Source organism: Indicator indicator, chromosome 35 (genome assembly GCF_027791375.1).
Source record: "Indicator indicator isolate 239-I01 chromosome 35, UM_Iind_1.1, whole genome shotgun sequence".
Classification (NCBI taxonomy): domain Eukaryota; kingdom Metazoa; phylum Chordata; class Aves; order Piciformes; family Indicatoridae; genus Indicator; species Indicator indicator.
The window spans coordinates 6,248,996-6,275,239 of NC_072044.1; the positions used below are offsets into that span (position 1 = coordinate 6,248,996).

Genomic DNA, 26,244 nt, shown 5'->3' on the forward strand with positions numbered 1-26,244 from the left:
CCCTTGCGGCTGCTTCCACTGGGGCATTGGGCGGGGCGTCAGCGACAGGAGCTGCCCAGCTCCGTTCACGCGCCGCGCGTGAGGTGACGCCACCGCGCCGGCGCCACGAGCAGCAGCGTCATAGGCTGCGTGCCCCCGGCGTGGGGCGGGGTCGCACTTGCGCAGTGCCGCCAGTGGCTGGCGTCGCCCTCGCCCCCTCCTCCTTCTCTCCCGCCCCCCGCCGTGCCCGCGCTTCCCCCCCCTTCTCGCCCCCATGCGGCGCTGAGGCGGCGGAGGCAGCGGGGCGGCCCCAGGGTGGCAGGGACCGCTGAGTAGCGGCCATGGAGGGTATGGACGTAGACCTGGACGCGGAGCTGATGCAGAAGTTCAGCTGCTTGGGCACCACCGACAAGGACGTGCTGATCGGCGAGTTCCAGCGGCTCCTCGGCTTCCAGCTCAGCCCCGCCGGCTGCGCCTTCTTCCTCGACATGACCAACTGGTGCGGGGGCTGAGGGGGGTGACGCCGGACATGAGGGGGCCGAGGCGGGCTGGGCTGGAGGAGAGGGCCGTGGGCCTCGGGGAGCGGCTGGGGCCGCCGGCCCTGAGGGGAAGGGTGGGAGGCCGCCAGCCCTGCCTAGGCTAAGCCCCTGAAGGGAGCCTCGGGAGGCCGCCGGCGCTGAAGCGCCGCGCAGCGAGCCGGGCCCCGCCGCCTCAGGGGGCCGCAGGCCTGTCCCGCCACCCGCGGCGCACCGCCGGCGGGAGGCGGGGGGAGAACTGCCGTGAGGAAGAGCAGGAAGAGAGGTGGAGGAAAAGGGCTCCCCTTTCCCTTGCCCGGAGTCGGCGATGTTGGGGCGAAGCGGCGGTGAGGGTGTGTGTAGCGGGGAGGGAGCTATCATGGAAGGGCTTCGGTTCGCCTCCCCTCTCCAGCTCGGGGCTGTAATTTTGCCAGTGCGTGGAGCTCTTCGGTCAAAGGGCTGCAAAGCTGTTAAAGAGTGACTAATTGATAGGAAGAGGGGCATGTGATCGGCGGACACCACAGCTCTTAAAGGGCTCTCTCAGTGGAACCGGAGGATGAGCTGGATCCGGGGATGGTTTGTGGTGCCCTGGACACGAAAGCAGGCATCAGGAGGAGGGAAAACTGTTGGAGAAGGGCTGCATGGATGTGTTGCAGCTACCGTGGTCTCCACGTGAAAGTTACCTGGGTGTTTGTTGAGAGTAGGGGTCTCTGTAAATGCTCTGGCGTCTGGAGTATGTTTTAGTTTTTTAAAGGCTCACAGTCGCTACCCTAGGAAGAAGAAAACGGTACAGGTTGTCAGGGAAGCTGCAGCTCAAAAAAAAACGTGGGAAATATGCAGTGTGATGGTGAAAAACTGAAACCACGAGGGTTAGTCCTGCAGCAAGCCAAGTGACTGTGAAATTGCTGCTGAGTTATAGGGTTTGACTCCTTGTTACCACTCACATCTTTTAAACCACTTCTGACAGTGTTTAGGCACCTACCAAATCCTGACCCTCTTGTTAGGTGTGCAGCTTTTCTCTGGGATGGATGCAGGAGAGCAAAGTGTTTTCTGGTTTGGATATCATAAACAGAGATTACTCAACTAAGTTGTAGTTAATGTTTCTTTCTTCGTGGTGTAACACCAAATCCATAAACCATGAAACTTGAAATCCCAAGCTGAGGTTGTGATACCAACAGTTGGGGAGAAACTTGCATGGAATAATTGAACTAAGAAGCAGGACTAAGACAGCTTTTCCACCTTTTTTCTTCCATCCTTCCATCCTTTTCCAGTTCTATATGGAATTATGTTGGCAAATCTGTGGAGGGAGTAAGGGAATAGTAAACGTGCCTGTGATTTGTGAGCTGCTACAAGGCAAAGGTTTTTCTCTCTGAGTTAAGGAGTTTGCCTTGCAGATGTGGCTCGCAGCAGGAGATGCTTTCCCACTTTATTTATGCATTGATAGTATCAACAAAACTTCTGAAACTGCAGCCTGGTGCTGTGGGTTTGTTCTGTGATCTTTGGGAGAGCAGAAAGTGTAGCAGTGCTGACCCTGGAGATTGCTGCTGCAGACACAATGTAGAACCTGCTGGTCCTGGGCTCTGATGAAGAATCCTTTTCTTTTTCAGGACTTGAATTTCTGGTTGAAGTAACAGTATCTCCAATACCGTCTTAGAAACAATGTCACTTTAAAAGCTAAAAACTTCTAATTACCGTTGAGAAGAAAATCTTAAGTGATGGAAGAAGCTTTAAGTTCACAACTTCAGTGGCTAGTTTGCTTCTCAAAACAGAAATTTTCACTTTTTTTTTTTTTTTTTAGGAATTAGTTGCTAAGCATGGGGCATGGGAAAGGGAGATGTTAGGTTGGTGTCGTATCTGCAGGAGTACACAGAGATCAGCACAGGCTCTCCTGTGGTTGCTCAGTGGGCTCAAGGCTGGTATGAGTTTAACCTTTGGCAGCAGGGAGCTGGGCTGGGTGTGCTGCCAGGTGCTGCTGGGCTCTCTCTGGTGTGCCTGCCAGGGCTCTGCTTCTCTGACTTGCCCTATCAGAGTCTGTGCCTGAGTCTGCACTTTGCAGTTTTCTCCTCTTCCAGCTCCCACCTCTTTTTCATGCGGCCTGGGATTATCAGCATGAGTAAGCCAACTCTGCTCTAAAAAAATGAATGAAGAATTTTTCTTCTCTGGAGAACACCTTTCTGTTGTTTGCTGAGGGGCCCTGAGCAATCCACCCTGCCCCAGGTGATGCCAGGCAATGGCCTGCGGGGTTTGTGTTTTGTGGCCTGGAATTAAGGCCAGAATCTTCCACCACCAGCCTAGCCTGCAAATAATTTGCCTCTGTGAGACTCTTGAGTTGCTTTTCCTTTGGTGCTGAGGGACGTGGCAGTGTTGGGTTAATGGTGGAACTGGATGAATTTAAAGGCCTTTTCCAGCCTGAAGGAGTCCATGGTTCCTCTTGTTGAAGGCAAGATGGCTCTTCATGCTACTTCAGGATCAACAATCACCTGCAAAAGTGATGAGGGAGCTCACAGCAAGGGCAGAGAAGTGTGCTTACCTGGTGGGCATGTTCATGGAGGGCTTCATTAACACAGACACAAATAATTTTCACTAGAAGTCTTTTTCCCAAGTGTGGCAAGCTTTAGGTCCTCTCCAGACCAGAAGTTTTGTCCCTGTTGTATGCCTTGCACACCTTGTAGTAAGGAATCAAGAGTAGGGCTGCAGTGTGATTTGAATGATTCTTTCTATTAGTATCATCAGTAGTCGTATTTAAAGTGAAGTTCCTCTGCTGTAACAGAGGAATTATTTTTAAATAGCTCGTTCAGCCAATTTTTGGGGAAAAATGGGCAGCTGGCAGCAGAGCAATATAGATAATTTAAAGCAGCCTTAGAAGGTCTGTCTGTGTGTGCAGCTGAGCTCAAGCTGTTACAGCTCTGGCAGACCTGGGACAGTCCTGACTCTGGCTTTATGAGAAGTATTGCAGAAGTGCTTCAGGTAGAACATCTGCATCCAAAGTTTTGAGCCTGTTCCTTGATCTTCAGGAAATACAGGTCAAGCACTTGGATCCTTCCCCTGTTATTTATTAAACACTTTCCTAGAGTTCTGCCTCTTTTTAATTACTCCTTCAGTTCTGTGGGTGTGATGGTTACAGTGGGGGTTCTTCTAGCTTCATGCTTTCCGCTGCGTAAATATGCAGACAGTTCTGAGCTGTAGGATCTTTAAGGGTAGGGCACACTGTCCTTCTTTACTCTTTGTGTATTTATTCACTGGAAGTCGTGAGGCTTCAGAGAGAGAGGCTGAGCCTTTGCTCCTGGCCTTGAGCCCAAAATCAGCCTCTCCAAAAGGTGTGTTTGCATTTCTTCCTCAGGAGGAGAACCCAGGCATTGTGGTTGCGAGTGTTTTGGTGCCATCTAGGATTAACACACACACACCCCCCAAGCCCACCAAACCCCTTTTCCCTGTCATGGCACACCCAACTCTGCTCCTTCCCCTCCAGAGCTGCAGTGTGGGCACCTGGCTGCCTGTGGACCAGGCACATCCCGAAGGCTTGAGGGAGGGGGCTCCTGGGAGTGGTTTTCGGTGGTGAAGTCAAGTTCCAGGTGCTGAGTGCGGTGCTGTGTGATAGTCTGGCCAGGAACATGTCTGAACTTGTCCTGACTCGGTCTACCTGCATAAGGAAGCTCCTCCTGAAAGCCTTTGTGCTGATGTTTTATAAACAGGAGTTGTTCAGGGCAGGCAGTGGGTGCTGAGCAGACCTGCCCCACAGTACCTGCCCACAGGCTTCTGCAGGGCTCTGCAGAGATAGTACCAGGGCAGCTTGGACTTACCCAAAACCCTTGCAGGACAAAAGCTGTGGAGTGTCAGCTGAGCCCTGGCTGGATCTCAGCAATGTGGCTTAGTGCAGGCATAGGAGCAGAGCAAGCTGTGCCGAGAATGTGCAGCGGAGTCCTTGTTGACAGTCAAGGTCTGTTTTGTGAAAGCCTCTGAAGCTGGTGTGGAAATGGTCCTGGGTTAATGAAGAGGAGTTACTGGGTTCAACTGGTGATTACAGCAACTCTGAGGGTGAGAGGCTGCAGTGTGAGGCTTAGAGCTTCTTTAATTTGGTGAGAAAAGGAGTTAATTGGATTTGAAGTAGTGCTGGATTTACAGTCTATATTTCAGCAGAGCTAGCTGTGAAGGGATTCTGAATTTGGAAGATTTCATGGAGGGATATTCCAGGCATGTACTTGTCAGATTTCTAGCTTTTGTTTAGAGAGGTGAATTTTGATCAGTCTGGTAGGTGTGATATTGAAATGTCAGATAATGATGGTTATAGTGTGTGAGGTGGAAAAAGGTGTTATTTTTTTCCAGCCTTAGCTTTTTTTTTGATCTCCCTTTCTGGTGAAAAAGGTCTTTTTAAGGTCATCATGTGTGAGGTGGTCAGATCTCTTCTGGAGGCTCTCCATTTTCTCCATAAGCTTAGGAGAATTTGTAGCTCTGTTGTGGTTTGAAGATGGGAGTTTGCATGAAAATATTTCAAGTTTTCATCTGAAAACACTCCAGAAGTCTGCTGCAGACCCTCTGTGTGCATTGTCAGCTGTAGGGCATTGCTGCCTGGGGGAGCAGAGCCCAGGTGAGGTAGGGATTAGCTGGTGGTGATTTTTTACATCACGAATCTGGGATTTTTTTGAGCATAGCAGTGCAAATGTCTCTAACATTTCTGTGCAATAACAAATTATTGGTCTTGGAGCACAGACAGAATGTTGGTTTTTAGCAACATGAAAACTGCTTTGTAAGTGCTAGTTTGTATCCCTGTGGATGGGCTGATCGCATTCTTTCTCTGCAGTGAGCCACCTGTATTGCAAGGTGTGATCTGCTTGGTTGGGAGTCTGAAAACTTGGATTAGCTAAGAGAGGAGGGGGGTACTACTTTTATTCTGACTTTAATTGTTGCTCTCTATCAAGGATCATAGGATGCTGCTTCACCGCTCAGCTCTGTGGATGAAAGCATAGCTGTTTACACTTGGTATTAGTGATGAGGATAGGTACTGTTCAGGGAAATACTTAAAGTCTATTTAGATAAGAAACCAGGACCCAGAGAACTGAACGCAGCAGGCTCAAATCAGGAGGATTCACTCAGGTGGCCAATACCTCTGCTCCTGGTCCTAACTTTTCACCTTGCAGACATTTGCAGAAATGCCCTTTAAAACCCAAAGACCTTGCAGGTGTCCTCTGATAACAGCATTTTGAACTGCTTTTTCAAAGCAGCTATCCAAGTGCATTTCAGGGAGGAGCTTGGGCTCCTTCTCAGGGGGCACTCAGCCAGGTTGCCTCATGTTGGCTGCAGCATGTGTGGGTGGCCCTTCATCTGTGTCTTCTGCTCACCTGCACTTGGAAGGGGTTGCAGGCACCATGTTCCTGGTCATCCTGTGGTGCAGTGTTTTCCCAGGCTGCAATAGTTGTGTGCTAGGGTTCAGAGATCCATGGCAAAGCTGATCTAGGAGGCAGATGGAAGGACATGCAAGGTCAGACTGTGCAGCTGTGATGTTTTTAGGCATTACCTGCCAGGATGTGAATGCTGAGATGGAATGTGGGGCCTTAGCTGCACCATCAAACCTTTGGCCCTGTGGTTAGATCCAAAGGCAGTTCCTGGTTAAAGCTGTGGCTCTGAGGGGTTCACTGCCACCACCTGCTGCCATGTGTTTTATTCCAACCCTTACCTAAACACCAGCAGCCCCACAAGAATTTAGTTGATCTCCTAAGTCAAGCCCCTGTTTCTTACCCTTCTTTAGATGCAGATGTGCATCTGTCCTGTTGCTGATCAAATACTTGTGGTTATAACCTGATCTGGTGTTAGACTGGCATTTGTCTGTGTGGGGGAAAAGTCTAATCTCGGCTGGTCTTCTGCCCAGATCTGTGCTCTGGTTTTTGTTTGGGAGTCCTGGCTGAAGTGCAAACAAATTAGCTTGGTTTCCTCAGCTGTTTGAGGGCCACATTTTTGTTGATGTCCAGTAAATTAATTAGCTGCTATCACAGAACTTATCTGATTTTTCAGTAGATGTTCTGTCCTGCTACATCTACTGTTTTCCTTGTTTTTCTTCACATGTGAGAAGTCAAAGGGAAGGGAAGATAAAACCACAAACAGTTGGATTTTCTTTCCCTTCTTTCACATTCGTACTGTTGGTGTTCAAAAAGTGTAGACATGGTTTACTGGCCATGGTGGGACTCGATGGTCTTAGAGGTCGTTTCCAGCCAAAACCATTCCATGATTCTGTGATTCAGCACAAAGATGATTGCAGCACTGTGAGCAAGGATTTGTGGAGCCTGTGCTTTACTCGGGAGGAGTTCGGGGTCCCTGCTGTCCGTGTTCGGCCAGGGGACTCCAGAACCTCCCTTTTGCTAATTCACATTCTGAGAAAGCCAAGGGAAACGTCTCTGCTGCTCTGCGGAAGTCTCTAAGGCTTACTTTTGATAGCCCTTTCCTTTGGAGAGGGCATTGGGGGGAAATCCCTGCTTTGAGGAGGAGGCAGAAACCTGAGACCTGCTCTTTGGAGTCAGCCCTCCTCCTCCCCTGGAAACTCCTCCGGGTTACTCCAGCGCTGTTTCAGGCAGTGGGTGGGGAGTCGAGTTGCTTTGCTTCTTTTCTTCCTACATCGGGTGATAAAAACAAACCAATCTCATGTCTCAGGAGGTAAGAAGTTCAAGTCGTCTGGGTCTGAATGTTACTCCAGTCATACTGATGTTTGTAGGTGGTGACCAGGTGGACTCTGGAGGCTGAGAACAGTGAAGCACTCGGCGTAAAACATCGTTTGGGGGTTGCTAATGTGAAGCCGTTTGGAAGCTGAGGATTTAAATCCAAAGGCATTCTTGCTCCAAACCGCTCGATGAATTGCTGTCCTTACAGGCAGAAAGACACCCAAGAAACAGCTCTGGTGGGTCTTGGTGGTGTTTTTAAACTTCTCAATCTGTTGTGGCAAACTTAAAGCATAGTGGATGTCCTCTGTGTATGCATGAACCATAGCAGGCTGCTGCCTCTGTGGTGTCCACAACTATCCCTGATGCTACTAAAAATCACAAAACCATAGACTCAAAAGCTGCCCAAGAGCATCTTATTTAATTCTCTAGTGCATTAAAACCCCCCAAACACAGCCCTTTCTCCAGAATAATTCAGGTATTTGACCTGCTTATTTTGAATGAAGCCTGGACTTTTAAGTACGTTGGTGTATGAACTATGGAGCTGCAGTTGTGCTGTGTTCCAGGTCACAAAACGTTTAAGAACTGTCTGCATGTGCAGTGGAAATGCAAGCAGACAACTGCAGCAGACAGAATTGGGTACGATATAATTTTAGTCCCTGCACTGCCTTGCATGCCTGAACTTGTTCTCTGACAGTTTCCATAGCTTAATCCCCCTTTGCTTTAATATAGACAATTATAGATTGGTGACATAGTTTACAGTGAGGAATTGACAGTTACAGAATCTTCCCTCTCCTGGCGGTTCTTGATTGCTTTCCCCTGGGAAGAGCAGTTGCCTGTTTTCGGTGACAGCAAGCAGAGAGCAGCTCCTGTGGTGACATTCTCAAAATATCTTGCCCCACACTTAAAGCTCTTGACCAGCTGCTCTGGGAAGGCTCAGCTGCTGGGGTGTGGACTTGTGCTTGTAGCAGCGTGGCAGCACCGGGGCTTGTGTGGCTGGAAAGCCCTGCTAGAGGAAATCGATGTCCTTGGGGGTGTGGAGTGTGCTGCAGATGCTGTGCCTCTTCTGCTGCCCCTGCGGAGAGCACAGTATTGCTTCTGCTTGCCTCAGCTCTGCTGTCTGCCTGGAACATCCCATTGGTGTTTGGAACTAGCTGCTTTCAGCCCAGACAGTGAAATGCTCTTCTTTGGCTTCTTCACGTGTGAGAAAATGTGAGCTTCAAATGAAGCAATTCCTGTACTTCTTCGGTGTTGTGGGTTCAGCTTCAAGCTTTCAGCTCCCTGCACAGTCCTTTAGATCATCTAATGTCCTGGGAGGTAGTTTCCCAGCCTCATGGTTTAGTGGAACAGAGGTCAAGAATGAAGAGAACTGATACCTACATTTTGCTTTCTGAAATTGCTTCTATTGAAAGTTATTCACTGATGGAAATTCCAGTCCTTCACAGCATCTTAAGACTTTCCACTTAATTGCCATGTGTCATCCCTGGTAAAAATGTTTGAATTGAAAACTCCAGGTAGAAGTGCTTCCCTGTGGTGGAACAAGTACCTCTCTTCCTCCACCTCCTCCAGCATTCTCTCAGGCCTCGAGTGATGAGACTCCCAATTCAGGTGCTGTAGATGCCTGTAGCATTATCAATCCAGTTCCCCCATAGCTGGGGCAAATACAATCCAAATAAGATACTAAAGTCAGAGAGGGAAGCAGGGTTAGGGTTGCCTCATTGGGGTAACTTCCATGCACATTTTTAGCCTTTCCCACCTGTAGCATGCAGAGATGTTCCATTATTTGGGAGTGAGAAATGATCCATCTGCTGCAGTTTCTTTTACACATTTTTGTCTGTTACTGACACCTTATGCATGCTGGTGCCATGCTGCGTTTGGGGAGCAAGAGAAAGGTTAAGTTGGTTATGGGAAGGGTACAGGGTGTTCACAATCCCACATGGTGGGGTCAGAAGGGACCTCTGGAGATCATCTAGTCCAAGCCCCCTGCTACAGGAGGGTCACCTAGATAGGGTTGCACAGGAGCATGTCCAGGCAGGTTTGGAATCTCTCCAGAGAAAGATACTCCGCAACCTCTCTGGGCAGCCTGTTCCAGGGCTCCAGCACCCTCACAGCAGAGGAGAGAAATGCAGATGGGCATTGGTGCTATTGGAGCTGCTCTGCACAGTAGTGACCCAGTCTGTCTGTCTGACTGCTTGCTTTCTGCATGTCCTCTGCGTGCTGTCAGCGTGTGACCCGAGGGCTGTGTCCTGTGTGAAACCCCAAGCTGAAGGCCAGCTCTGAGGAATCTTCTAGTTTTGCTTTTTCTGATGGCTCAGGAGAATCTGAACCCTGGAAACTCAGTCCTTGGCTGGGGATAGGAGCTGTGGCTGTAGTAACAGGCAGGAGCTAGTGAGAGCAGAACTTGCATGCTGCATTTTGAGCTGAAGCTGTGATTTGATTGGAGTTTTTACCCCCCAAAAGATTTTTTTTTTTCCATAAACAAATATCCTTTTATTTGAATCTTTCACCAAATAATTTACCAAAAATTAAAACTTTGCATCAGGCTGCCGGGAGTAAGCCTCAGTGCTTTGCTTTCTTCGTTCTCCTATTAAAAGAATCTTATTAATAACAAAAAAAATCCTTCCAATTACCTGTATATTGCTTTTTGTTTGCACAACAGTTGTGATACAGAAGGAGGCATCTGGGTTGTGGAAGGGTTTCTTTTCGTTTTGAATACTGCAGGGTGACCTAGTTAATTGGGAGTAATTACTGTCTAAATATATTGATTTAACATAACAAAAGGCTGGCTGGAAAAAAACTGGGAAGGGGAAGAGTGGCTCAAGATAAACCACCTCTTTGCAAACACTTAAGAGTTGTTAAGGGGCATCTCCGGAGCTATTAGCAAAGAAGGCTTTAACTTCGCTGTTGTAATTTAGTTCCTGAGGCTTGAAGCAAAGCAGCAGAGCTAAAGGATTGATCTGCAGAGGAAGACTTTCTCTGGCTCTGTCCGTAGCAGCTTGTTGGAGGAGCACTTGACACCTACCAGTCCTGGGATGCCCATAGTTAGAATGGATTTGCTTGACAGTATGGAGCCATAACCTTTGCTTTCTGCTTTCTCCCCTCCCTCTGCCCAGGATCTTGCTCTCAGGACTAGCCCTGAACCCCGTGTTGGTTCTAGACAGGCTCAGCTTGTCAGTGGAGTGACAGCAGATTGCAGGCATCTAATCCTGTCAGACCTGCTCTGGGAGTATGGCAGAGCTGCAAACTGCTACAGTCCAGGATGGCTCTAAAAAGGGGGGAATTGCTTAATTTAGGAAAGGTGAGGATGGGCTGGCACCCCAAGGGCTGAGTGAAGATGTGTGGCCACCCCTGTAATTACAAGAGCTCAGTCATGTAAATTACCCTGGCAGGATTTGGCTCCTCTTTGCTTCAAAGTTGTTTTCTTTATAGTAGTAACTTATCTGGTACGGCAGAGAGCAAGGGGGTACTGCAGTGAAAGTCACACCTAGGTGTAAAACCCAGCAGGCAGGGCTGTGTGAGCAGGATAATAACCTCCTCCCGCAAAGGTGCTGTGCAGTCACAGCTGGATCACGAGGGTGAAGATACCCAGAAATTATCCATGTATTTGCAAAGAGAAGACACGTTTCAGGGCCTTGAGTGTGTTTGACCTTGAAGCCATGCTTGTAAACTCCACAAATATGCGTGTGGTGGAGAGGCAGAGCAGCAGGAGGTACTGCTTAGCCTCAAGAACCTGCAAGTAATCAGGTTGCAAATGGTTTGCCTCTGCAAATGGCATTGGGTTTTCCCCAGAGTGCTGCATTCACACTGCTCTTGGGGGGCCGGGGAGGAGGGGAGCACTGTCTGGAGCAGTGGTGTGTTGGTTGTGTAAGCAGGGAGCAGGAGTGCACTGTGGGTGTATCTCACAGCAGAGCCCTGCTCAGTGGCTATCTCTTGGGGTTGGCTGTGTCAAAGAACTTGAACTTCAGTCAGATTTGCTTTGTCATCCTGACTTTTACTCTTGCCACTTTCAATTTCTCTTTAATTTCCGGAAACTTCTTTAGAATTCTCTGGTGGAATCCTTTAAGGTGTATCCCAATACACAAAAGGGCTCCCCCCAGACAGAACCCACACACACTGATCAAAACGCTGCGGGGCAGGAAGGTGAGGCTGTGGCTACCTGATCACAAAACGGGGGAATCTGTCCGGGTTTTGTGTTGTGTTTTTTCAGCATGCGTTGTTCTTTAGTTAGTTTTTAAACTAAGTGCTGCAGAGGGCTGGAGCTGTTTCCTGATGGCAAAGCCAGCAATGAAATCTGACCCAGGGAGGGGAAAGGGGCTGGCAGAGGGCCTGTGTGCACAAACAGCCCCCACCACCTTCTGAAGCCTGTTTACAGCCAAGGAAACAACAAACGGTGCAGGCTGCTTCACAGAGAGGTACAGCAGAAACCTTCCTCTTGGGACTCTCATTTTTTTTCCCTCTCAAGGTCAATGAAACCTAATTGTCCTGCTCCCTGAGTCCTAACGCGTGGGATGTCACAGCACAGCTGAAAACTGATTTATGTTGTGGTGATCTGGGAGGGCTGCACTGCTGACTGCTGGACCACTTAGGGTACCTTTTGCCTCAGATTGCTGTCACACAGGAGGAAATCCCAGTGCAAACTAAACTCCAGCTCATAGTGTTAGCTGGCTGAGCGAGCAGGAGTCTCTTGGCACAGCCCTGGTGTGAGTTATGTAAATCTTGTGCAGTGTATAAGCAACAGGCGGCTGGTGACCTAAAACTGAGCATTTGTCTCTATTTATTGGATAATGTGACATGCACCCTTCCTGCAGCATTTGACTGAGCTGCCTGTATTAAATATAGCCCTGACACTCCTTGGGAGAAAATGCCTGGAGATGAAGAATGGTTTCTGGTCTGAAATTTGTTGTTCTGAATGTGGAGACCTTGCCTGCTGGCTCCTTTGCCTGCAGCTGCTGGTGGTGGTGCAAGGGAAGGCTCAGCCTGGCTCTGTCTGGGGGTGGCTGTGGCCATGTGCAGAGCGCTCCTGCAGTGCCTCCTGCAAACAAGGCTGTGTGCAGGGTGCCAGTCTCTCCTGCAGCTAACAGTGATTATCTGCTGCCAGCCTGGTGGATTACCAAACCCTACATCTGTTGTTGAGGGCCTCTTCCAGCCACCCCCATTGCCCATACCAGGCAGATCTGCCTGAGATTACCACTGCCCTTGCTGATCCAAGCCCCAGTGCTGCTGGCTGCTACCCTCTGGGTCTCCAATGTTTCCTCCAAGGAGTAAGCAGTGAGTCTTCTGCCATGCAGTTCTGATTTGACCCAGTGTCTGATCTGATTTTGTTTTCCCTTTGGCGGAGTAGGGTTGGAACAGGAGGCAGTTCCCTTGCTTACTGTTTGGAGTCTTTTTCCAGCTGGCAAGCATCCGGCCAGCCCCATGTTTGCTCTTTCTCAGGGTCATGCTGCAAATGTTTCTTGTGCTTTCACCTTGGCTTTGCTTTAGACACATGGCGCTGCACCACACAATGCAAGCCCTCCACATATCACTGCCTCCACATACTGTAGGTTCTGACCACCCTGCTGCATGGCTTTGCTTTGGGTGGTGGCTCCTGTTTCTTGAAGGTTGTGTTGGTTTGTTGGTGTGGGGTTTTTTTCTATCCTGCTCAAAAAAGCAACACAGATCTGTTTGTCACCATGAGTAAGAGGCAGCTGTCATGCTCATTGCATCCGGGGAGATTTTACTCACCTCCATTCCCTCTGCACCAACTCAGCAGATGTAAATGAGGGTCACAACCTCGCAGAGTGTAAACAGAGGAATTTCCTGACTTGCCAAACACTTACATAATGACTTAATGGTGTTCAGGGCAATGGCAGTGAGGAGTTGGGAATCCTCTTCCTGTTTGACTCTTCCCCCTTCCAAATGACTTATCATAAAGAGTTGCAGCTCCCTGTGGCAATTGATGGCATTTGTGGCTTTCTGAGTGTCTCCCTAACCTCAGGCTCCCACTGTTGTCTGTCTTGATTCAGTGAGAACTTTTGACTGGGGTTGGTAAGTTCCTTTGAGGTGTGACTGTCCAGAGCTGAGCAGGCACTTCAGTCATTGACAGATAGAGGTAAGGGGGGATTGGTCCTTCAAGACTTGTGAGTTCCACAAGAATTCAGTGAAAATAAGAAGCAAAGCAGAGAAGTGGTATCAAATGTTGTCCCTGGCAAGTAAAATGCTGTGTTTCGAGTTCTGTTGTCTTGGAGAATCCCTGGGTGATTGATAGAAGCTTTCAGAAGCCATGAGCAGCAGAGCAGATGCACTCTGAACTGCTCAGGATGAGATGTGGAACCCAGTGGCAAGGGCCTGAGTCACCTCTTCTGTAGGTTGTAATCTCCTCCTTTTTGCTTTCCAGGAATCTCCAGGCTGCCATCGGGGCCTACTATGACTTTGAGAGCCCAAATATCAACGTCCCCTCCATGTCCTTTGTTGAAGATGTCACCATAGGTGAAGGAGAGTCCATCCCTCCTGACACCCAGTTTACAAAAACATGGAGGATACAAAACACAGGTAAGGCTTTTGGGCTGGAGAGGGTGGCAGGTCTCTTGCAAGAGGTGCTGGCTGGAGGCAGGAGGCTTCATTGCACTCAACTTGGAGTAGAGCCACCTGTGCCTGTCCCCCTTCTGGAGCTGGCACAAACACTGTGGTGAGATGTGCAGCTCAGTCTGGTCACCAGTCCTGTTCCTTGTGCTACCACTCAAACACCAGCTCTAGGAGACTTCTAGGTTAAATAAATTGAAGTGCAAGTTGTGTTTTGTTTTGTTTGTTGGGCTTTATTTTAATGGAAGAGGAATCACAAAATCATTTTGATTGGAAAAGACCTTTAGTATTCAACCATTCTCTAATTCTGCCAAGGCTGCTGCTAAATCATGGCCCTCAGCACCACATCTCTGTGGCTTTGAAATGCCTCTGGGGTTGAGGATTCAACCACCTCCATGGGCAGCCTGTGCCAGGCTTTGAGAATCCTTTCAGTGAAGATACTTCTTGTAACCTCCAACCTAAACCTCCCCTGCTGAACTCTGAGGCCTTTTCCTCTGATCCTGGCACTTGGTATCTTGGAAAAAGAGACCAACCTCCACCTGGCTTCAGGCAGTGAGCTACCTGAGAAAAGCTCTGTTGCAGGTGCCCTTTACCTTTTAATACATTTTTTGACAGAATTACTTCTTCATGCTCTGAAAGGATGTGAGGCTGGAGAGACCATGTTCCAGAATGAAATAAGTCAAAAGTGTGACTGGAATCCAGGAAGTGAGGCCAGGCAAAATCCATTATAAGTGACTGATGCTGGGATGTAGCCAGGGGAGCCTGAGATGGGGATGCCTTGTCTCTGAGTGTGGCAATGACAGGAAGTTGCCTGAACCTTTGAGCTCTGTCTGCTTGCACCTGTGTGAGGCGGGATGCTAGCACAGCAAGGGTGAAGGTCATGAATCACCATCAGTAAAGCTCAGCTGCTGTTAGTGAGGCTGCTTGTAAATAACTGCAGCATTCAGGGCTGTGCAGGTTTGTGCTGAGGATCAAAGTACAGCAGAGACTGAAACCAGGCTATAAATGTGGGAGTGTTTCATCAGGACATGATGAGAGGAGGGTGTGTGAGTGTCTGAGAAGATCATTTCTTGAGACTTGTTTTAGAGAAAGGGCTTCATTGCTTCAGTTTACTTGGAGTTAGCACAATGGGCAAGTGACACAGAGCAAGTATGAAACACTGGCTGGCAGCTTTGGAGCTGTCTCAAACAGTTCTCACAAATGGAGTAAGCTGGACAGGTCCTGTCTCTGCTGTTAGTGTCTTAATCACTCCTACCTTGCTCCCTTCAGGCTCCTTCCTCTCTTGTTCTTCTGAAGTACTCTTTCCTGCATGCAAATTCAGCCTGAATTTGCCATCCCAGTTCAAGTAGTGTTTCATTGTTCTGGCAAGGCTTGACCTGAAATCCATGGACCTTCTGAAACGGGGAAGGGAGTTCCTGCCAAGGCCAGCATTTGCTTTGGCTTCTGGGTGGGTTATAGCCTGACTTCTTAAAATGTACATCTGTACTCTAACAGTGGTGCTGGAGGCCAGATCTCGTTAAAACCATGCTGCTGAGGCATGTTTCAGTTCAGTGCAGCCTCACATCTTGCATTGTGACTGCAGTTTGAGGAGGACTATAGCATTTTAAAGCAATTTTGTGGTTTAATTAATGTACAATATCAAACGGCTGTAGTGTTTCCAGATAATGTCTGCTTGTTAGGTTGGTAACTGAGTGAAGCCAAGGTTTTAACAGCTCTGCAGGAAGCTTTGATTAAATGACTTCAGTTCTGGAACATGAAATACCTGAGGCATGTGTCACCACAGCATTTAGTGTCTGACAAGTGTGACAAGCAGAGCCTGGAGAGGTTGTCACGTTTAGTGTGAGCCGTAAGCTGGGCTCAGTCACCTTCCTTATCTGTTATTAAAAACTATTGCCCTGCTCTGCTGCCTTGCAGGACAGTTGCTGCAGCTTAGCATGCCCTGAGTGCCCTGACAGTGACATCAGCATCGTTTCATTTGGGGCTTATCAGTTGCAACGTGGTAGGCACCTTGGAAGCCTGAAGCCATTAAATCTGATAAAAATCACATAAATTATTTAAACTGAAGCATGTTGCTGGGCTGCCAACCTTTGCAGAGGAGACTTCATGCTCAACTCCCACATGCCACAGTCTGAGGTCACCTCTCACTCAGCTGCTCTCAGGCCTCCCTATCAGCACTGCTTCCAGCTGCAGTGTCACATCCCCCACTTCACTCACCTTCTGCCTTCCCTGCTAGAATGTGAATTCCATAAACAAGGACTTGAGCAGGAAACCAGGCCCTGCCATGCCTTCACTGAGGTGCCCACAGGGATTCAATTAGCAGGCAAGCTGCTGCAAAGGATGCCCTGGGGTGAGTGACATAGGGCAGCATCCACCACTCTCACCTCAGACCAGACATGGCTCTGCCTTTCCTTAAGGGTTTCCCATTGGCCTCAGCCAAGCAGAAAGGATTCTCAAAGCCCTTGGCTTAGTCAAGTCACCTAATGGGGAAGAAGCAGAAGCAAATTGTGCTCAGCTGATGTTTCCTGAGCCTCTGAAGCACTTTGGTTTTTGTCTGCCCCAGCCCTTGTTGTCTTTGCTGGGGATGGCTGTGCCTGCATGCAGCAGCTGCTCTGTATCTCTGCAGACTGCCAGGTCACACTGCCAGTCCCACTGCCTGCAGTCTGAACACTGATCTCCACGGCTGCATCATATAGCCACAACCCCTCCCACCTTTGTACAAGGCTGAGAGAAGGCTTGGTGCAAGAAGAGAAATAAATCCATTTAGAAAGTAGTCCTTAGCTCTTCAATTACAGCTCAAACTCTTAGTTCCTCCTGAGACTAACAGGCTTAAAATAGAACAGGGCTGAAAGAAAATGTTTGCAGCACTTGGTATTAATGTAAGGCTCAGGAGCTGCTGCAGGGAGGCAGGAAGAAATGAGTGTGGGGGCAAAAAACCCATCTTGGTCTGACCTCATCTTTGTCTCCAGCATTGGTGAAATATTTTTGCCTGTCAGGTTGATTCATGTTTTTCAGTCATTGCACTGGGACTGTGGGGGGTTTTCTGGGTAAGGACCTAGAGGTTATCCAGATACAGATACAAATTGTGCTGCTGGGCTCAAGAATGAACCAGTTGAGGCTTCTCTGAAAACTGTTCTTCAGCATCCAGTGCTGTGGCGTGTCTGTTCCCTGGCTGCTCCACAATTGCACAGCTGTGTTTCCAAGCAAGTCTCATCCAGTCCTGCACAAGCATTCACAAAGCTGCTCCTGCTGCCCTGCACTAATTCTTCCTTCTATTTAATCCCAGGGACAGAGGCGTGGCCCCCAGGGGTCTGTCTGAAGTATGTTGGGGGAGACCAGTTTGGCCATGTGAACATGGTGATGGTCAGGTCCCTGGAGCCTCAGGAGATGGCAGATGTCAGTGTCCAGATGTGCAGCCCCAGCACGGCAGGGATGTACCAGGGACAGTGGCGGATGTGCACTGCCACCGGACTCTACTATGGAGGTGAGTGACGCTCTGCTGCTGCAGGCTGCTCCTGGGACACCAAATGGGCTCTGCTGCTGCCCTGCAGCTATGCTGCTGAGAGTGGGATGGGGAAGGTAGAGAATAGAGAAGACATCAGCGGAGCTGCCTTCTTGTCTTGGTCAGCACAGAGCTGTGTTCTGAGCACTGGGACCAATTGCAGATTGCACAAAGCTCTGGAAAACAAAGGCACTTGCAGTCTCCTACTAGAGACTCTTTCTCAGCCCATCCTGCTCAGGATTCTTTCCCAGTTTTCCAGTGCTGAGCATTGTGAACTATGTGGGAACATAAAATCTGTTTAAGTGATGAAAACCACAGCTGAGAAGTTTAATTAAGGGTCAGGTTTAATGGTGTTACTTGGTGCATCCACTGTGAACCATTTCTCTGTGCTTAAAACCCACTTTTTGGTATTTTTCCTTGTGCCTCAGCCTGTGCCACCAAACATCCTGGATCATGTGAAGCCTTTCAGTCCCTTTTAGCCAGCTTTAGTTGATACTGAGAACATCTTTGTGTCTGTGTTGGCAGTAGGGAGTATCCCAAGTTGTATGAGTTTGAGTGAAAGATGTTACACTTGGAATCAAAAATACCTCCTTGCTCAGTACAGGCTCTTGGCACAGCTGCCAGGGAAGGTGCCACCCATCGGTATCAGCACTGGATGCAACTTGTCCCTGAATTCCTCCACAAAGGCTGGAAGGCTTGAAGGGCTGTTCCACTGGTAGTTGCCACAACTACAGATAGACACTACAGAATTCAAGTGTGGTGGGGTCAGAAGGCATCTCTGGTGACCATCTAGATCTGCTAAAGCAGGGTCACACAGAGCAGGAGGCCCAGGATCACAATGGCTAGGGAGGGTTGGAAGCTCTCCAGAGAAGGAGACTCTACAACCTCTCTGGGCAGCCTGCTCCAGGCCTCCAGCACCCTCACACCGAAGAATTTTCTGCTTCTGTTCAGGTGGAACCTCCTGGGTTCCAGTCTGTGCCCATTGACCCTTGTGCTGTCACTGGGCAGTGCTGAGTGGAGTCTGGCCCCATTCTCTTGTGCCCCACCCTTTAGCTCCTGTTGAGCATTGATCAGATCCCCTCTGAGGCTGCTCTTATCCAGCCATCCCATAGCGGTCAGGCCCAGCAGCTCTGTGCGGGACGGGCCCGCCGGCCCCGGCCATCCGCCCTATCGAGGGCCCAAGGGCAAGCAGCGGGGCCGGGTCGCGTGTGTGGTCGCGGGCGGACAGCAGGGGGCGCCATGATGCTGCTGCGCTGCGGGCGGCGCGGCCGGGCTGGGGCTGATGCGGAGCCTTCATGGCCTTAAGGAAGCCGCGGTTTGGTAAGGGCAAATCCCACCCTCAGGAAAGCGGTGAAATACATCATTGGGTCGTAAAAGGCAAGCTAATGAGGCCAGGGTGCTTAAACCTGGGGAGGGACTGGAAGGAACCAATTCATCATAAAATGGTTTGGGTTGGAAGGGGCCTTAAAGCCCACCCAGTCCAACCCCCTGCAGCCAGCAGGGACACCTGAAGCTAGAGCAGGGTGCTCAGAGCTGTAGGGAACCTGGCCTTGAACACTTCCAGCATCCCTGGAAGCCACTGGAGTTCTCCAGGGGGCTACTTTTCATCCCTTCATTCCCCAGCCTAGATTTATGTTTGGGGCTGCCCCTACCCAGGTGCAGGACCTTTCTGCTTGAGAAGCTTGAGAATCAGACGAGAAGTATAACCTGCTGTCTGCTGCCCCAGGCCATGCTGGCAGCAGGAAAGCAGCCCTTCCTGTGTTCATACTTGCAGAAAACCTGGAAACAATTACATGTGACATAAGCTGCTGTTATGAGATCTGAGAGCAGGAGAGGAGGTGTTGCTGCTCTTTTCAGTTCTCTTTCTCTGCAGCAAAACAAAGCTGGGGCACTTTAGCGAAGAGGTGGGAAAACTTAACAGAAAGAAAGGCAATAAAACTTCATTTGGATACATAGCAAGAGATGTGTTTATGTAAACAAGGCAGAAAGTTTGCATGAGGTGTTCAGTGAAATGGAAGCTAAATAATAACCTTATCTGTGTACAGGAGGCAGACATGCAGTGGGCAGGAGCTGGGAATGTGGCTCTTACTCTAACCAGCATTTTGTGACTTCATCTAACAGCCTGCTAAGGCTGAGTGTCTGATCCACCTGCTGGGAGTGTTTCGGAGCCTGAATGGAGACTTCTGCAGTGAATTGCCATAAACATAATTACCTCCTAAGTCACCCTGGTGTTGTTTTAGTAGTCAGGCCTTTCACAGCTAAACAAAAGCCTTACCTGTTCTTTACTGGCAGGAGAGAGGACTGGCAGTGATAGCTCCTGGTCCTGCTTCAGTCTGGCTGTGTGCAGTCACTACAGCTCCTCTGTCAGTGCATCTTGCTCGTAATCTGCAGTGTGAAGCCTCAGGCTGTCATGTCTCTTGGGGTTTTGTATATTCTTAGCTGGTTCCTGTAAGTCAAAGAGTGAACCTTGCCTGGCTTTCTTGAAAGCTTGGAACACTAAATGAATGTTGAATCCTTATTTCTCCTGCTTCCTTCACATGGACTGTAAACAGTCTCTGCCTGCTGTTGTAAGGGATGCAATACTTGTGCTGCTTTTCTCCTCATCCCTCCTTCATAAACGCCATCTAGTGACAGCTCAAGTGTCTCTGTCTTTCCACAGATGTCATCTGGGTGATCCTCAGTGTGGAAGCTGGAGGACTTCTGGGTGTAACACAGCAGCTGTCATCCTTTGAAACAGAGTTCAACACACAGCCTCACCGCAAGGTAGAAGGAAACTTTAACCCCTTCGCCTCCCCACAGAAGAACAGGCAACCAGATGAAAACAACCTAAAAGACCCAGGGGGTTCTGAGCTAGGCACAATCAGCAAAAACACATGGGGGCCTGCTCCTGACCAAATCGAACAAGACCAGAATGGACTCTCACAAAACTCTGTAAACCTCTCCCCCAGCAGTCACTCGAACAACTTGTCGGTAGTGACGTACAGTAAGGTAGGTGCCCTGGGAGAGCAGGAGAATGGCTAGGAGGAGCCTCGCATGCCTGTAACAGCTCCTCCCTACAAACTGCAAACCCTTCCCTTCTGCTTCTGCCAGACCTGCTAAGGAAGGTTTTGAATTTGACTGTCTGATTCTGCCAATTCCTCATGTTATATTAAAATATTTTTGCCTCTGATAGACTCTACCAGATCTACCTTTTTGGTTTGGGTTTTCTTTTTTCTTTTTTTTCTTTTTTTGCTTCAAGTCCTTCTTAAAACTTCTATAATCTTGTCTGGGTGCTGTAACTATTAGTGGCTGGGGCCTTCTCCAGCTGCATGTGCAAATAAGTCAAAATATCTCTCTAGATGTGCTCCTGAGTTTTACAGAACTTTGAAAAGAGCAAAACTGACCCCACCCCCAAAGCCTAAGATTAACCAGATACCTTCTTTGTAGTTGGTGTGGGAAGGCTACAGAGCTCAACATTTTGATCCCAGCAGCTACCTGTCAGGAACAGTCGATCAAAGGACTGTTCCTGTCTGTGTCCTTGTCTTGTTTATAACTGTAGGTGACTTTTAAATTATCTTTACTTTAAATCTCTCTCCAAAGCTTGCTTGATGGATGCTATATGAGTCTGAGTGATATTTTGACTGTTTTTATTTGCTTGTGTGTGGAAAAATGACTTGCAGGATTATTTACAGTTCAGAATCCACCTGTTAATGCAGCCAGTATGTGTAGGTGTGTACTGTCGTATGTCAAACTAGTTTTGATTTGGAAACTCCTTTTTACATGCTTTACTGTACTTTAAGCAGGCTGTGTAGGACAATAACACTTGGTTGCTGAATGACTTAATAAAGCCCTAATGTTAGTTCACCTACAGCACTTTAGTTCCTAACTGGATGAATTGCCTCTCCTCTCCCAGTGGATCGTATTTTAATCACCTGCTTTGCTCAAGGGATGTGCAGTTGTATTCTTTTACTGATGGTATGCATGGGGTTAACACTGCCAGACTGCCAACAACCCTTGTGTTTCACACCCCAAACAGAAATTGCTGTAAGCTCTATCTGCTCCTGCTTTGAGGTTCTGGTTCACTGAAAGTGAGATGTGGGTGGCCTAGGGCATGATTCAAAGATGAAGCCTTTCACTTCTCGGGTCAGATACAGCCTGAGTGAGCAGTGACAAAGCTGCTGCCCCTGCCTGACTGCTTGGGGAGGTGTTCCCTGGGCTGGCTGCAGAGGTGGCTGTGTTCAGCCACAGCTTCTCTGCACCATCCTCTCCTTGGGTGCTTCAGAGGGGAGTGCTGCTCTGCAGCCGCTGCTGCACACCTGCAGCAGGTTGGTGAGAGCTCCCTGTATTGGGTGATACAAACAGGAGTCAGCTGCCAGGGGCAGCTCTGGGAGGTGGTGCACTCCTCTAAGCCTTCCCTAGCTAAAATACCAGCTTTAACATTGGATTTAGGGTGCAGGTGGATTCTTTCTTCCCCTTCTCTATTTTCTGAGTGCAGAGCTTGGCAATCACTACGTAGTAGATCTGCACTTGCAGGTGGAACTGCTGATCGGTGTCCTTGTGAGGAGTTCCGGTGTGGCACCTCAGAATGGGGGTTGGCACTAAAGTGGCCTTTCAACTAGGTCTCCCTGTGGTACTTTCCCTTCTAGTGAGAGGAAAGTGGTGTGAGCACCAGCAAGTAAAGGATACCAACAGGCTTTTAAGAACCTGGGTGTGAGAAAGTGATACCGCTGAGAGGTGCAAGGCTCAGCTGTAATGTGGCAAAAGCAAAAAGGAGAGGGAAGCATCAGCAGAGAGGATTTCACTGCGCTTCAGTAAGCTGCTTTAGCTGCTAACCCAGAGTTCCCCAGCAGTGCTCAGATGTGAGCTGCTACAATCCAGCCTCAGGTGGAGGGCAGGTGGCCTTTCTATTTTTTTGTTTTATTTGTTTATTTTTCTATTTACTGAATATTCTTAAGTGGATTATCTGAGCTGAAAGCAGAAATTGTTATCCTGATGGCTTCAGGAAGGCTAACTTGGTCCTTTTTGGAGATGGGTAGAGGAGATGCCATTGGTTGTTGAGGGGCTTTGCTGCACTGCAGGCTTTCTATTTGTGACATGGAATGAGAGAGCTTTTCTTTTGGAGGCCATTAAGGGAGGTTTGAAGATCAGAGACCTATTCCAGCCTTGTACCCTCTGCCCAAGACAGGAGGCTTGCTGCCACAGACTTGATTCTCACATGGATACAGGTGTGACCTGGCCCCTGAAAATCCCCAGCCAGAATCTCGGTGACTCTGGAGGCCATCTGCTGCTGGATGGGATCAATGTGTCAGTGTCTCAATGTGGAGATGTTCACAGTGCTCTTCTGCAGCAGCCCAGAGTAGAAGGCTTGCATGCCTTGCCCAGGGAAATGTTTGCCTCAGAGAAAGGAACCCAAACAAGATGATGAATTCCCTCTGAGCAGGCCAGATGAAACCCGTGGCATGGTTGGAACAAGCTGAGTGCGGTTCCTGCTGTAGTGTTGCCTTCCCTGGGTCTTCCCTGCTGACCTTCTCCAGTACAGTGCTGGGAGGCTGCAGGTCAGGGGCTGTGCTCAGGGCATTGCTTTCAGCTTGTTGTTCTGTCTGTTCCCAGTGAAGTGCTTTGCATGTTCTCAGAACTCAAGCTGTGCTTAAGTACAGGCTGGGTGCTTATCTTGGGCTAGGGATGAGCTGCATTAGAGCCCAGCTATACCCAGGCATGGGGATTTTACTTTCCTCTTTGGCAGTGACTTTCTCTCTGGATTCTCAGGAGAGATCAGGCTAATACAGCTTCCTTCTGTTTACTCACTGCTGTCTCATAGCAACACTGCCAAGGTCACTGCTGCTCCCTTGTGCCAGGCTCACAAGATGTAGTCCTACAGTGCCTGGGGAATCAGAGTGAGATTTCTGAACTGAAGAGAGAAACTTAGAGGTTGAAATGTCTCCAGAGCTCTGGAGAGCCATATGCTGACATTCAGATTGTACTTGTCACCGGGACAGCAACCAAATATCTCTGTGGATCTGTCTATATCCCCAAACCTGTGGCGCAGACAAGTGAGGAGTTGCTGCTGTCTGTGCAGTGCAGCACAGTGCACGTCAGTGTTCTGGTTCTGCAGAGCTTTGCCCATGCAGAGCAGTTTGCATGGTCACTGCCACAGCACGGAGTGTGCCACAAGCTCATCTGGTGTCAGTCTGTCCTGTTCATTACTTGCCCTGCTCTGAGAAGCCTAATGAATTAGAAGCGTATTTAGAGTAGACAAGACTCAAACTTAAACAGCTGTGGTTTGCCTGCTGTGTTGTTGCTTCCCACCTTGCTTCACTCTGCGTGGAGCTGAAGGCTGAGCTGTGCTGTGGACAGCTTTGTACACCTGAGGGGAAGCCAAGCCCCTCTCTGTCCTTACAGCCTGTAAGTGGCTTCCCCTCTCTTGAGTTTCTGAGTTGCTGCTGCTTCTAGCTGTGTGCTTCTTCCAAACCAGGGCACCGTAGTTTGCAGATTTGTTTAGAGTCACTCTAAACTTTCACTGGAAACTGTTTGGGTACCACCTTGTGCTTGTGGGTAAGGAAGAAAGCTCAGAAACATTTGCTTCTGTGTGAGAGAGAAGCTCCTTCCACCCTGGTGTCTGGCTTCACACTGGGTTAGTTACCACATTCGATTCAGAGCAAGGTGGGAGAGCAGTGGAGTCAACTAGCACAGCTCCTCTGCCAGCCAGGCTGCTGCTCACATCTGCAGGCTGAACTGATGCTGCATGAGCTGGTTTGCTTCTCTCTGTGTTTGGATGCTGCATGTTAGCTCATCCAGCAGCACTAGCAGTCCTTCTGCCTCTAGGACTGTGGGAAATGTGATTTCAGCTGATTTTAGCTTAACTTTGCTCCTGTGCAGGCCAGCAGCTCCCCTGTGTTACCTCTGCAGACTAACTGACACTGCTGCATGAGTCACAAGAGCTCAGCTGTTGCAGGGTGACTTAGGTACCTGAGCCCTGCTCTGCCCCAGCAGCTCTCTGCAGCTAAACCCCACCAGTGGCTACATGCCAAGAAGGTTCTTAACCTCCTGGTGGTCTTAACTGCCAGGCCCTGTCTGCACAGCCTGCATGGAATTTAGACGCAAAGCAGTGCTGCAGCCTCTGCTCTGTCTGTGCCCAGCTTACCCCAGTCAGGTGAGGGCACCGCACGTCCTTCGCAGGAGCTCTGGCTGGGAGCAGCCCAGGGGTGATGAGGAAATGGGGACTTGTAGCCTGGTCTGATGCTGCTGCCCCCTGTATTGCTTTTGCAGCTGTGCACCAGCAGCTCCTGTCTCTGGAACTGTACCTGTTACTGCTCTGGACTCAGTCCCAAAGGAGAAATAAAGTCAGCTGCTTAAAGCCTGTGTGGTGATGCTTTGTGAAGGAGTCACTCAGCCTTCCTGTCCCTCCTGGCACAGGGGCCTGTGTTTTACAGAGGCCTCTCACTGCCCAAAGCATCTCAATTCCCTGCTAGATATAGAAGCCACATGATGACTGAGACCAATAATACTCCTGTAGAGCCTTTCCTTGCCAAGACACAGCCCTGCTCTCAGTGCTTACAGGATGAACAACCAGTGTGCAGGTTAGCAATGGCTGGTGTGGAAGGTACTGGAAGAGCTGCAAGTCAGCTTGCAAGGCTGTAGCTGAGCTTTTAAGCAAGACAGCTCAGAAGGGAGTTCACCAAAAATAGGATTCAGCCGAGGTGACATTATGTGCAGAATTATTTTTGCAGGTTTATGATGTAAAATATTGCAAACAGGATAATTGCTGCTGGAGCTGTCAGCTGCTGCAGGCTGCTGTTTGCCCTGCAGCAGTACCAACAGGACTGGCTCAGTGTGCTGAGGCACAGCTGCTCTGCAGAGCTTGCACCTTGCTGAGGAAGGAGATGGTCTTCTCTTTACTGCGGGGAGAAAGAGCCTCTTGCTCAGGGTTTGATGTTAAATTGAGTCTGCAGTTGGGCTTCAAGTTCAATCTCTCGCATTTACAGTGGGGTTTGATTGCTTCAGTTCTCATGTCCACTGATGAAGCTCATGGGTAAGTGCAATGCAGTGAGGATCCCGGAAGCTAAGATTTGAGGCCTTTTCTTCTTTGTGAAACTCAATGACATCAGAAGAAGCTGATCTTGGTTGTGGGTTCTGGGGCTGCTCCTGGCATTCTCCTGAGAAGCTCCTCTAGGGCTGGCAGCCTGTGAGGTGCAGTGTAGCAAGTGATACAGAGCTTAGTAACCTGACACTGGAGCTGACCTGCATTCTGGCTGTAATTAACACCTGGTCACTGTAATTGTGCAGCTTTCAGTTGGATGCAGGGGCAAAGAGTATCTGAAAATACAGAGGCTTTCCCTAACTCGAGGTTTGTGGGGTCTGCACATGGGCTCTGCCCAGGAAAATGCCAGTGAAGTGTTCTCATCTCTGGCCTGAGCTACAGGCTCTGGGCTCTCTACCCAGCCCTGGTGTTCACTGTGCCCTGTGGTGCTACAGGTGTCCTGGTTTGGGGCACACAAATCAAACCAGGGAGATGCAGGAGTGGGACCAGGCAGGCAGCTGGCAGCAGCTGGAGTTAAACAGCTCTGGGCACTGCTTGTAGGCAGGTGAAGCAGGTTCTGGCAAATGTCTATGCAGGTAATGGGCAACAAATGCTGGATTTGGAGCTTAACCCCTGTGGTGAGGCTGCCTCAGGGCTGGATGCTGTTCCTTTTGCCTTCGTTTTCCTGGCTCGCAAGCTGCTGTAGTAGGAGTGTTGTGCTCTGGTGTAGAGCCACAGGAGTTACTCTGTGGCTCAGTAGCACCTGGCTGGTACCCAGCCTGGAGAACACCTGCAGGAGGTAAGTAGCAAGCAGCTGCCAGCACGGCAGCCTGATGAGGAGCTTTGCAGGGCTGGACTGCAGAGGTGCTGCTGGTGGGGCTGGAACTGGGCTGGGTGCTGGTCATAGCTGTGCACTGCTCACTCTCGTCCCGTGCCTGTTGACATTGATGATGTCTCCAACTTTCTTGCAGGGTTTCCACGGTCCTTACCCCTTCGGACAGTCTTAAAACACAAACACACAAAACGGGTATCGGCAAGAGGAAGCTGTGT

The 26,244-nt window shown here is 49.4% G+C and overlaps 1 protein-coding gene across 2 annotated transcripts; it reads left to right on the plus strand.

Annotated features, from left to right (window-relative positions):
* Positions 1-283: 283 nt before the first annotated feature.
* Positions 284-26,244, plus strand: ILRUN (inflammation and lipid regulator with UBA-like and NBR1-like domains). Of its 2 annotated transcripts, XM_054395981.1 has the most exons (5): positions 284-478; positions 13,515-13,669; positions 16,983-17,180; positions 19,858-20,186; positions 26,166-26,244. In XM_054395981.1, exons 1-5 carry the CDS (start codon positions 321-323, stop codon positions 26,199-26,201), a joined length of 876 nt encoding a protein of 291 aa, XP_054251956.1. In that variant the 5' UTR covers positions 284-320; the 3' UTR covers positions 26,202-26,244. The 2 variants fall into 2 exon arrangements, with proteins under 2 accessions (XP_054251956.1, XP_054251957.1); XM_054395982.1 differs by lacking the exon at positions 16,983-17,180.